Raw genomic sequence first — 13,783 nt, 5'->3', positions numbered from 1 at the left:
TCATATCCACCTCACTATTTTTGTCATTCTAGTTGATTTTGATTCAAAATTTTGATTTGGTCAAGATTTTGATTCTCATTCCTATACATGGGTAGGCTTTTGTTCATTGGTGCTTTTGCAACTGTGAATCATAATGTTGGTTCTAATGCACATGTCTTATGTTCATTCTTGTCTTTATTCTCCTCTTATATTATTTTAATTTTAGGTTCTTGTCTTGCTCTTGATTTTATTTGATACTTTTACATGGCTGAATCTATGAATTTTCATGCTATGAAGTAAATATAAGATTCATGTTCTTGTAAGATATTATAATTAATTGATTACTTCCTATGTTTATATGGTTTGAATCAATATATAATGAAAATCATTACATATGATATTTCATAATGAAAGTGTATGAGTATTAACTTGTTAGTAGGGGGCGTACACCACTTGAGAAGAAATGCAACACATGAAAATTCTTTGAAAATTTCTACCATAAACAAGTTAAGAGTTTTACGGTTTCATCTGGGCATTCTAACTTTATAATATTATAGTTGTTTCCCTTATATAGTATAATTATTTTAAAGTTAATTTGAAATTTAGTCATATAACTGAAATTATCTCATATTTATATTTGTTTTACAATTGAGAGTAAGTGGTACACTTTGTGTTACATCGATGAAACATGAGTCCGACACATATATAAGGGATTGGCATCATTTTTGGAACAAAATAAACTACTAATGTAATGGTTAAATATTACTACCTATCAATATATTTACTGGACAATGATTATTGTAAAACAGTCATTATATCTTTTCTCGAAAGATCCAATAACAATGATATCAGAGTTCGGTCTGTGAGTTTGGCTTATAGAATTCTCGTAAGATAGATTGTTGTTCCTTTTGAAGGTATATATGTTGATAGGATGTAATGTGAATTTTATGGATTAATCTTTTGTTTATTATATTTCTAGTTGTGGGAATGTTATGGATTTGCTAAAGTTGTGGGTGATCTTTTTGAGCTCTTAGTTAGTTAAATTAGGCAATACTTTGTTTTCCACCAAAGAAATGGATAAATCACTAATAATACATAATTATTTTTCTTTTAAAAACATAATTGAAATTTATTCAGAGTAGGACTATTAATAAGAACTTTACTGAAAAAAAGAAAGAAAATTATTATATACATTAAAATAATAATATACAAAAATGTGTTTGAAATTAGAGTTCATTCAATTTTAAACATTTCAATCAATCATTTTTCTTAATCCTAATTTAGGTGGTGCTGAACATTGTTAATTAACATATAATTATGTGACAGACTATATATGGTTTACAAAGGGTTATTATGATCCTTTTAGCATCTACATGAAACCTTCCTCAAAATCTATAAATAGACATCCTTCATTCCTTTGGTCTTCTTTCTCTGTCATTGAGTTTGAATATTTCCAACATATTGTTTACAAAAATAGTTTAAAAATAAAAGTCATTATTTAATAAATTTTCATATATGAATGGTTTAAAATTGATAAGATAATTATATAGTGTTGGTTATATAAATAGTTTTTTTTCAATTTATGAATAACGTTTTGAATTTAAATAATTAATTATAAATATATATATATATATAACACTTATAATAAAATAATATTTTTAGTTATAATAACACTTTTTTGCAAATATCCATGTAGATGCTATGAATGTGCATTGTATAAGGTTTTTTATATCAGAAAGTACGCAAAAGGTTGTGGTGCTGACAACATGGGTTTCGCCAACACACCAGTTCTTGTTGACACGTCGAAAGTTTCTGTTGAAATGTGGGATTATTTCTTATAATGACCACTAAATCTTTTTTATTTCATTTTATATATTTTCATTGCTCTAAGTATTATCCTACTGGCTTCGTAATATACTGTCAGACATGAAGGAGGAAAAGAGATTCAACAAATATAAAAGCAACAAATTATATTGAAAAGTAATGTCATACTACACTTAACTTTTTGACTTCGAAAGCAAGAAACAAATAGCTAAGGATACATAAATGTATACTTTTGTTCGATCTATTTTGTTGGCTTTTATACTGTAGCTACTGGTTTCCCGTTTGATGCCTTTTGATCTTGGGTTTGGTCTGATATCACGTTCTTCCAGAACCAATGGTTTTCAAAGAGAAGATAAATTTCCTCAATTGGGACTTTCTTTGTTTCCGGCAAAAGGAAGAAAACGAAGCAACTCATACAGAAAATCAAGCCACCAAAGAGCAAGAAGATTCCATATTTGAGGTGGCAAAGTGATAGGAGGAACAACTGAGCAACAAGTGCAGTGAAGATCATGTTGACACACACCACCATACTCTGTGCAGCTGACCTTATCTCTAATGGGAATAGCTCACTCGGAACCAACCATCCAAGGGGACCCCAAGATCTTCCATATGCCAATACGAACAAGAAAATCACAATAACCAGAAAGGCACTGATTCCTTTCCCAAGTACTTTGCCATGTCCAAACTCCACAGCCAAAACCACAGCGGTAATAACCTGCAAAGCAATCAAAAGGTGCAATGAGCAATTCCATTAAAAGAGTTGCATTTGTTCGACAAAATTAAAGCAGAATAACAGCTTGAGCTTGAACAAGTAGTTACCATGCAGCATATCATTTCAAATCCAGCTTCCAGAAAGAATTTTCTTCTACCAAATTTGTCAACCATAAACATTGAGATGACGGTGGCAACGAGAAGAGCCCCATTGGTGATAAAAGATGAAAACAGAGCAGCATTAGCACCAAACCCCAAACTCTGGAAAATGACAGGGGCGTAGAAGAGGATTGAGTTATTCCCAGTTAGCTGCTGGAATGCTGGAATCCCCAAGGCACCAATGATGAGTTGCGGCCTGTACTTCCTCTTGAGGAGTGTCTTAAACGGACTCTTCACAGCCCTCGCTTCTTCACTCGCTTCCTTAAGATCTTCAAATTCAGCATCAACATTCTTGGTACCTCTAACTTTCTCCAATACTTTTCTTGCTTCTTCCAACCTTCCTTGCTCCACAAGGCTGTTAGGTGTCTCAGCACACATAAGACCTCCGATAAGCATAAGAACTGCCGGAACACCTGCCAAACCCAGTGAAATCCTCCATCCGTGGGGATGGATTTTGTTGGTAATGTAATTCACTAGGTTTGCAACTAAGATTCCTGCACAGGTTGTGAACTGAAACAGCTGGTTCACTGCTCCTCTGTTCTTTGCTGGAGCCATTTCCGAAAGATACAATGGAACAGCCTACACAATCGAATGCACCATTAAGAATTTATAAGTAACGTATGCATGTTAGAAATCCAGTCAGAAACAAGAAGCAACGTTGAAACAACAATCACAAACATCTTAGTAAACATGGTATATGTGAACGAAGTTCCATGACTATAATATGGTGAGGATTAGTTTAGGAGTATTTGACTTACTTGGTTACCGAAGCCAATGCCTCCACCAAGAAAGACCCTGCCAATGATGAGCATTGCAATGTTCTTAGCTGCTGCATTGAGGATTGCCCCGATCAGAAAGCTAACGGCTCCCACTATGATGCTGGCCCTTCTTCCCTTGCTTCTTGTTAAGGGGGAGGCAAAGAATGTCATGACCAGTGCTGAGATATAAAGAGATGATGTGAACAGTGTGAGCACTTGGTCGTCGTATTTGCAGTAATCGGTCTCATTCAGATGCATGTTCTTCCTTCTGTACACTTTTGGGAAGAACTCCTTCAGAAAATCATCCATTGAAGTCACCCCACCTGACACCACAACATCACAAGTAAACTTTTTGTTCTGAACTTACTTTGAGGTAATAAAAGAAAGCAAAGGGGGAAATCAATCGCTGATTTCTTCTAATACGAAACTTTAAATGTAAAACCACTTCAACTGAAAATTAAATTTGTAGTTCAACACTTATATATCAGGGGATGTAAAGATCATTTAGCAGTAACGTTGGAAGGAAAGGTGATAGCAGGTTCTGGGTTTAACTCTTTCACTGATAATTTGAAGATATAAAATTGATGGTTTAGAAAGGAGAGAGAAATAATGGATTCAACACCCAATAATAAATTCTAACACCTACCATATAAAAAAAATAAAAAAAAAATGAAAAACTGAAAATTGAATTAAAAATTCACAACTTTTGTTGAACACAGAGCTGATACAGAATTTAATTTTCTGCGATAAAATCGAAAATCAAATCTGATTATGGGGGTCTTTGCGTTTAGTATCAAAATCAATTTCATAAAAGTTCTGCAGATGTTGCCGTCTTGTTCGTAGCTGTTAATTTTTTTCTGTAATCTGATTTTTTATTCGTATTGTTGTTGTGTTGACTCGAGTTTCGATGAATTTTCGAATTTGTTTTCAAAATTATGACTTAGTTCTTCAGTTCTGATGTTTTAAACATTCTTCTCAATAACTTATCTTCATTGAATAAGACAGATATAGATCTGAACAGAAGCTGCACCAGTTTTGTAAGCGGACAAATCACAGTTCAACGTAAGCTTTCAGACATGTGCAACTTTCGTGCTTGCGTCCAACGGGTACAATTAAAATACATTGATTTTTCTTTTTTAAATTAACTGCATAATCAACCTATACAACTTTCCCCACAAACTTTTAATCCCTAACTTGTACGCAACAAAAGTAGATAATTTGTTTAATCAAACATCGAAAAGATGGAAATTGATGATCCAGTTTTATAACATTTCACCAAACCATTTTTACAGCAGTCTTTTCAGTCTAGTTTTCCGAAACACCCCTATGCATGAGAATTTAATTCTAAAAAGTAAAATGTCAAAATCTGAATTAACATACAGAAAAATTAAGTCATAATAAACAACCAATAATAATAATAATAATAATAATAATAATAATAAAATAAAGTAAAAGAACCAATGCAAAAACAGTGTTTGTTTCAAACCCTGAATAATTGCAGGGTGTCATGAATTCAATGAAATACGAAATTCCAGCCGCCATCCCCGGCAAAGTTTTGGAATCAGAATCAATACACACTACACATATGTTTCAGCCATAAATCAAAATCAAATCAAATCCCCCCTTTTCACCATCGTTAAATTCAATTCTTCACAATTGTATATTTCGAGAACCAATGCATCATCGTGGTCATGTAATACGATCTTTGTTGTAAATTTTTTCAATGCAACGAAGAGGCGTGGTGAATCTAAAAGAGAAAAACGATGAAATGAAAGAAATAAAACCAAAAAGTGACATAAATTGGCAGAACAGAGGTTGTGAAGGTAATGACAGAAACATGAACTGAGAGCGAGGAAGACGAACCCGAAACACCAAGATCATAGCCAAAGAGAGAACCGCCAAGGGCCCCAACGACACATGTAAAGGCGAAATAGTGAGTGAATTTGTGCTCGTAAAGGTGAGCCCTTTTCCCTGTTGCTCCACTTTCTACTCCTCCACCTGCCATTACTCTATTTCTCGAATTTTTGTGTCAGTGTTTGAGAACAGACACAAACACACACCCACAAACATTTTTCCACTTCGTAGGCCTCTTATAAGGATGTCCGAGTCAACGCCCCAACCCAACTCATCAAAGGTATCAACCTTTTAATTTTATTTCTTAATATTACAATACTAAAATACAAAAATACAACATTTTTTCTAAATTAATATTCCTTCTTTTCTTACTACCCCATTTGTCCCTTTTGGTTCTAACAAATTAATAAACTGATTAAAGTTTTCTTTTTTAACATCATTGTTTATTTATTTGTAAATTAATAAAAAATATATGTAATGAGAGAAGAGAATAATACATTAAAAGACATTTGTAATTAAAGTTTGAGAATGAATAATACATTTATGAATTAAAACTATAAAAATTATTTCAGCAAAAGTACATTAAATATTGATATGTATGCAAAATGCATTTTCTCTGAATCAGTCTTGTATCCGCCTCCAGTGGATAACCTCAAATGACAGCATTCATGCGTTGGAAACTGAGCGATTGCAAAACTTAACCACATCCCATCGGATCCTCAAATTTCGTAACCACAATTAATGCGCAACAACGTAAAGGAAACACAACTTTAATTCAGTGGTGCCAAAATAGAATGGCTATTTTTTTCTCTTTCACGATCAAATATATTAAGGAATTAATTAAGTTTAAATCATTAACATTAAAATATATACGGTATAAATATGGATTAAGATAAAAATTATTAGAGTCAGAGTCGAGTGTGGAATTATCAAACTGGTTACTAAATAGTCAATCTTATCTTATCCCAGTCATATAAAATATGTGAATGTACCAATCACAAAATGCATCATTTGTCTAATATGGTGGCTGCTTTTGTCAATGCATTTTTATTTTTATTTTATTTTATGTTAGAATAGTCAACTGTTATCTAATAATGAGATACTGTTTATCTCTGTTTTTATAATTGCATTTTAAATGGTGATACATAAAATAATTTAAATAAATTCATATCATTTAAACATTGGTTTATTCTGGTGAATTAGTTGAGCATAAGTTCAATGAAAACTATCTCATAGAATAAAATTCGTAATAAAGGAGAAATTTAGAGATAAGTAATTTATTTAATGATGTAATTTAAGCTGATTTTATTTTAATGTTAATTTATTTCAGCTGGTTTTTGTTTTGAATGTTAATTCAATTTTTTATCCACATATGGGATTTCATCATATATAATTTGTTAATACTTTATTTTAATTAAAATATGTCATTTTAGTCCTTGTATAGCGCTACATGAACATTTATTTCTATATAATAAAATTCATAATAAAAAATGTATTAATGTATATTATATATAATTTAAATTATAATAAATATTTTCACATCTATAACATTTTGGACTTATAATAATTAACTTAAATGGAGTTATGAATATATTTTAAATTATTTATATTTTAGTAGGCTATTAAATTCAAGTTAGATATAGAAATAAATTATGTAAATTGGAAAAAATTAGTTAAAAATATCAAGTATGAATAAAAATAAGGATAGTTTGGGATGAATTTGGTAATTTATTTACAAATAAGTTCATGAGTCATAGTTGTCACTACATTAATTTTTTATTAAAAAAGAAAAAATAAATGGAAGGAAAAATTTGGGAATCATACCAAATTTATAATAAAATTACATTGCATGCATAGAAGAAAAAAAACTATTATGGAAAAAAATCACAATTTTTCTTACAAAAATATTTTATACTTTTATATACCATAAAAAAAAACCCAACATATTAAAAAAATTATCATCAGTCAATTCTCTTACATTTCAAAAGAAAAAACCTTTAATTTTATAATTTTTTGCTTTTGAGAATTTAGTATTAATTTTTTTTAGTCTAACCCGACCAGGTTTCTCATAGTTTAAATCGGCTCATCATCCTCTTTAGTATTAAAATTTTCCCTAGCTAGGGGTGGACATTAATTGAATTTTTAAAAATTTAATTCAAATCCATTTTAGATCCAAATAATTATATCATGATCAAAATCCATTTTTGCTATAGAATAAGTTTGGATTTTTTTTTAAATTCATATCTAAATATTTGGATCAAGATTTAAATCCAAATCAAAATATTTGGATAGTTCAAAATTTCAAATCCATTTTTTATAAAAGAAATTTAACCCAACCCATGTCAATCCTTTGCTTGGTCCAACTAGTCTTGACTGTCTTACCCTTCAATCTAGGTCAGTCTATCTCGATCTTCAATCCAATCCAACCCATTTTGATCTCATGTCAATTTTTGTTAGTTTCGACCGTTCGGACGGAATCGATTCAGTCGAATTTGGCTGAGACTAGCTCGATCAAATTTCAATTGGGACTGAATTCGACCGAACTTCAACCAAATTGACTTATCCAAATTTCCATCAAAACATACTCGATTGAATTTGGCAGAATTTCGATTAAGATCGACACCCCATTAAACAAAAACTATTTATATAATTTATTATGTATTAATTTACTTACTTTTTATACTTGATTAGATTTACTTTAGTTTTACGTAATGATCCACTGTGAAATTAATATTTGGGGCTTACATAAGACAAAACATTTAATAAAAGTTAACCAGATTAACAATAAATAATTAATAGATATGAGCTTCAATTAGAAACCACCAAAATAGAAACATAATTTTCCAGTTTAATCAAGAGGCATTTAAAGAAATAAAAACATTAAATGATTTGTTAAATTTATATCAGTACATATCTGAAAAATAAAGCATTAAGGTCTACTTTTAAAAAGTAGTATTATTAATTCGTATACCTTAATAATATTGTTTGAGAAAATTAAAACAAACAATGATATGAAGTACATTTCCTATGTTAAAAATATAAAATTTAGTAAAATCATTTAATGTACTAAATTTACGATTTTTTTAATATCCTCAAAATGTTTTTCTCTTTTAAATAAGATGATTCAAAGAAGAATCAACATTGATAAGGTGATATAAATTGTTATAATTAATATTGATTTTGTTATTTTTTGTGTTTGTTAGTATATTTGAAATTGTATCCATAATTTGTTACTTCTATTTTACATTTAACTCACTTATTTATCTTTTTTTTTCTCTATTTTGATAGTTACTTATATAATAAAAAAAAAAGAAAAATATATAAATCAGAGTAATTGTCCAATTGTGTCATACGAACTAAACCTGATTTTGCAATAGTTATTACATATAACCTCTTTCTTGAATTTACCTTAAAGCTTTGTTCTGATTACCTTTTGGTCAGTATTTTTTTTTTATGGAATTAAATATGTTTTTTGTTCTTCAATTTTTAGTGAAAATTGAGATTAGTCTCTCTTGAAAATTTCAAACCAATTTAGTCCATTAAATCTTTATATATGTAGATTTAGACCTTTTAACCAAATTTTATTAAGTTTATTTGGTTTCAAATACATTTCATTATAATATTTTAGTTTGTTTACATTGTTTGACACATATTCACTTCAATGTTAATCAAGAAACACGTTTGAAACGTCAAATAAACTTTAAAAAAATGGTTTAAATAACTAAATTCATATATTTTTAAATATAAGAAACTAAATTAATTCAAAATTTGTAAAATAGACTAATTTCAATTTTTACTTAAATCGGAAATTAAAACGATATTTAACTTATGTTTCCACAAAGTTTCTTTTCTCAATATCTTTCATCTTGGTCAAGCGCATTTCGATATGACAACAACGTTTTCATATTAATTTCTCTTTTCGGTTCTACATATTTTGATACATCCTTTTTCACCTTTCGAATGATAATGTACTCCTGAAATTCCTTCGTTTGATTATTCTCTTGATGCCCTTAACACGAATACATATATGTTATATTTTATATATTACTCCTACTCTTTTTGGTCAAGACATTTTTTTTAAAAACAAATTTTCTTTAGGTAGGTGGATGGAAAACTGTAAATAATATATATATATATATATATATATATATATATATATATTATGTGATTTGTTTGTTATTTAATACATTATTTATAACGTCTTAGTTAATAGTATGCTAGGGGTGGGTTATTACATTATTTCATTCTATATATAATACTTTTTATTATTTTTTTATTTTTATCTCTTCAGATTTAAAATTCACCATTTTTTTATTCATTTTAAGACACTTAAATAATATTTATTTTATTAGTTATATCAAAGATATTCCTGCGCGTGGCTTAAAATTGTCATTTGACATTTTATTCAACCGATAAATAACTAAAGAGTAATACGTAATACTAAAAATAAAACAAACTTTTTATAGAAAAAAAATTAAAGTAGTTTAAAACTCGCTTAGAAACTAAAATACAATTTAAGTACTACTTTTTGTCTTCCAAAGGTTAATTGCCTATGCCAATACATCATACATGAAACTAATGGTTTATTCCTATAATGAATTACTTCGAAGAATTTCAGAACGTAAAGTAATAGGTGCAAATGCACGTAAAAGAACGTGAGAAAAACAATACAACTTTCTATTTAATCCCTTATTTTACCTACACATAAGAAAAGAATGGAATATCTAAACAAAATTATTATTCCCTAAAATTATCATGAGAAGTAATAAAAAAGGGGCAAGTTTAAGTATCTCATTTCCATTTTCTAAATACAACAAATTCATCTTTATCCTATTTTCATAGTTGATGGTACTTCATCGAAAAATTCATATATCCTTATTAACCTGGAGGGATTTAAAATTTAAAAAAAAAATTAAAGTAATTAGTAATTGAAATCTTTTCATTTTTTAAATAATTAGTTTTAGATTAAGTAATTATAAATATTTATATTTCAATGTTTTTGTTTGGATAAAAAATTTAATATTTATTTTATGACAAACTCAACTCTACTTTTTCGATTATAACTTAATTTCACTCAATTCAACCGGTTCGACCTAGGTCGATTTGACCTCGACACAATTTGAATTGATTCGATCTCAGTTAGTTCGACTCAAATTGACTCGATTTAACTTTCGACAAAGATAGATTGGTTTGAACCTTATGTATAGGCCAACTCAACTTGACCTTTAGTTTGGACCGACCTGCCATGAACTTCGGCCAGAGTTGACTCAGATCAAAACCATCTTGTATAGACCTTCATCCCAGGCTGACTCGACTCAAACTTTTGTCTTGACTGACTCAACTCAACCTTTAGCATGGGTAGACTCGACTCGACCTTCGATTTGAACCGTCTCGGTTCAGAGCCATCTCGTTTCAACCTTCGGCCAGGGTCAACTTGGCTCAAGATTTGCCCCAGGAAAACCCAACTCGATCTTCGTCTTAAGTCGACTCGGCTTAGAGCCATCTCATCTCGTCTTTTGGTCAATGCCGACTCATGTCGACCTTTGGCCCGAGGCAACTTGGTACGACCTTTGGCTCGAGCCAACTTGGTACGACATTTGGCTCCAACCAACTTGACTCGTCCTTCAACTCAGGTGGACTCAACTAGGACCAACTCAACCTTTTGGACCTGTGGAATTTTTTGGTCCTAAATAGTGTAAAATTTCACAACTTTGGAAATTTCAATCTCATTATTGTTTGTAGTGAATTTCAAATTCTATTATTTTAGTTATTTGAAATACATTCTTAAAATTATTCAATCTCAATATCATTTTTTAATTTCTTCATCCAAACATATTATTTTCTTTAGAAGAATTTTAAATTTTATAAAATAAATAAATTATTCTCTTAAATTACCTCATACAAACACACAAATCACACAAATGTTTTTATTCTTTGTTATTATTTTAAATATTAATTAAATAATTCTTTAATAAAGAAATACAAAAGAGAAAATATGATATTATAAATATTTAATATAAAATATATACATTTATTTCAAATACTAATAAATAAATAATAATTATTATAAATATGAATTAAAACTATTAAATAAAATTGAATAAATATTAAATAATGATAAAAAAATCAAAACACGTGCCTTAAAATAGTAAGTTAAGAGGATAAGAACAAAAAGAATTTAATATACACTTTTCATATTTCTTTCACCAGTTTAAGTTGAATAACCGGTATAAAAATTATATATATATATATATATATATATATATTATCACATTTTAAAAATTTGAATGTCATTCTACTATTAATTCATAAAATAAAAATAGTCAAAGTCGAGATGAATTTAACTAATAATATGATTCATCAGTTCTAGAAGATTGCTATAAATAATTACAAAATTCTATAATGACATATTTTAATTTATTTATTATTTTTAAACTGAAAAATATTTGTTTTCATTTTTGTTGTATTTGTTCAATTTGTTCATTATTTTTGTTTTACTTTCAATTATGTCATAATTTTCGTCAATTTCATCTTTTTTACTAATTGTGTAGTTAATGTTATTGAACAAGACATATCACATGTTTTAGTTTTTTTTTTTGTTCTTTTTTTCACGTGTCAAGTTAACATTGTGTCACATGTCATTGTTAATTTCATATGTTAGTTTGTAGTTGTGTTATTTTATTGTGTTCAATTTAGTTCCTATATTCATTATTTTTTGTCCATTTGTCAAGATAGTTCATATATTTGTTATTTTTATTCAATTTAATATCTTTTTTAGTTAAAATCGAGCAATAATGTCCATTCTAAATTAAGACAAAATTTGATTTTTTATAAATATTATATTAATATTTTTATTAATTATTTTTGAAATTCAATTATAAATTATTACATTGAATTATAAATTAAATATAATTATTAACTATTTTAGAAAAATATACCGATACTTCTAAAATTCACATTTATATCTAAAACATTATATTTTTATTATGTTTTAGATATTAAAATCTAAAATCTTTAATATTTAAATGTAAATTTTAGAAATATTAGAATATTTCTCTATAATATTAGTAATCATTTTAAATGTATTAATATTCTAGAATATAATTATTAAACGAATTGTTTTTTTTTTCTAAAATTCACATTTAAATCTAAAATATTTAATATTTTTATTATGTTTTAGATATTAAACTCTAAAATGTTGTATATTTAAATGTTAATTTTAAAAATATTAGTATATTTTTCTAAAATATTTTTAATATTCATAATATCTTTAAATGTTAATTTTAAAAGTATTAATATTTTAAAATATAATTATTAGAAGAAAAATATTTAGTAATCATATTTTAATAATATTTTAAATAATTTTCTTCCACTTAAGAATTGAATTTAATAATTATATTCGATTTATAATTAAATTTAATAATTATAATTAAATTTTAAAAATTAATAAAAATGTCAATTTAAAAAAAAATTAGTATAATATTTATAAAAAATTAAATTTGCTCATGATTTGAAAGTGACAAAATATTTTCATTTTAACTAAATTTGAAACTAAAATAATATATAGAAACTAAACTGAACAAAAATAACAAATACAATAACTAAATTAAACAAAAGTGAATAACACAATCCCAAATTGACACGTGATATTGATATTGATGCATGACACATGAAGAATCTTTTTAACATTAAAAATAAAATAAATTAAAAAATGTTCAAAAATATTAAAAATTCAGATCTAACACATTATATGTATTGTTTAGAGACATTAACTATCTAACTACCGTTAGCAAAAATTTAACAGGACGAAATTAACGAAAATTATAATTTAATTGAAAGTAAAAAAAAATCAAATTAAACAAATACAATGAAAATAGAGATAAGAAATATTTAAGCTTTACAAAATTCTACAAGGACATACTTTAATTTATTTATTATTTTTGAACAGATAAAACTCCATCATTTTTATCTTATTTTCTCTTTAAATGAGTAAATTACAACAATATAAATGAATTTGTTTTTTTACGGTGCATGTAGGATGAGAGATATCTTTCAGCTTTTTTAGCGGCTATTCAACGTTGAGCTCATGCGCCTATGGATGATGATTGAAGGGACAGTAGCTGTGGGTAAAAATTTATAAACATAATTTGTTCCAGTTCTAGTTTATAAAATGTAACTTAAATCTTTAATTTTGGAAATAAAATATTAAAAAAAACTTAAACCTAATTTATCTTTATAAATTAAAGGCTATAGAAGTGATATTTTGAAAATTTTAATTTGTCATAATTTTGGGAAACAAGTTACTATACTTTTGGACAAATTTTTTAAGTTGCACATAATTTAAAGACTTAATACATAATTTTGTCTTGTAAATTTATTTGAATTTAAAAAAATACTTTTAATTTTTAATTTTTTTAATTTAGTTTCACAACTTTTTAAAAATGTTTAATTTGATATTTATTTTATTAAATTTAATGTCATCTCCATATATTCATATA

General features: G+C 27.3%; 1 protein-coding gene across 2 annotated transcripts; it reads right to left on the bottom strand.

The window, feature by feature from the left end:
* Positions 1-1,930: 1,930 nt before the first annotated feature.
* Positions 1,931-5,513, bottom strand: LOC146887414 (sugar transport protein 14-like). 2 transcript variants are annotated; one of them, XM_028065568.2, is made up of 4 exons: positions 5,295-5,513; positions 3,432-3,754; positions 2,623-3,252; positions 1,931-2,518 (listed from the first exon to the last, which is right to left on the bottom strand). In XM_028065568.2, exons 1-4 carry the CDS (start codon positions 5,434-5,436, stop codon positions 2,060-2,062), a joined length of 1,554 nt encoding a protein of 517 aa, XP_027921369.1. In that variant the 5' UTR covers positions 5,437-5,513; the 3' UTR covers positions 1,931-2,059. The 2 variants fall into 2 exon arrangements, with proteins under 2 accessions (XP_027921369.1, XP_085526758.1); XM_085670632.1 differs by lacking the exon at positions 5,295-5,513 and adding an exon at positions 3,860-3,883.
* Positions 5,514-13,783: the final 8,270 nt, after the last annotated feature.

The sequence above is a fragment of the Vigna unguiculata genome, chromosome 3 (assembly GCF_037176805.1).
Source record: "Vigna unguiculata cultivar grain cowpea cultivar isolate G323 ecotype 2 chromosome 3, ASM3717680v1, whole genome shotgun sequence".
Taxonomy (NCBI): Eukaryota; Viridiplantae; Streptophyta; class Magnoliopsida; order Fabales; family Fabaceae; genus Vigna; species Vigna unguiculata.
This window is presented reverse-complemented; position numbering and strand designations above follow the sequence as displayed.

What these genes read in the sequence shown, in the direction of transcription:
- LOC146887414 (XM_028065568.2), bottom strand. Translation starts at nt 5,436, where the DNA reads ATGGCAGGTGGAGGAGTAGAAAGTGGAGCAACAGGGAAAAGGGCTCAC. An exon ending in CTATGATCTTGGTGTTTCGG is followed by an intron (nt 3,755 to 5,294) that starts GTTCGTCTTCCT and finishes TTGTGGTGTCAG; the next exon opens with GTGGGGTGACTTCAATGGAT. An exon ending in TTGAAATGATATGCTGCATG is followed by an intron (nt 2,519 to 2,622) that starts GTAACTACTTGT and finishes ATTGCTTTGCAG; the next exon opens with GTTATTACCGCTGTGGTTTT.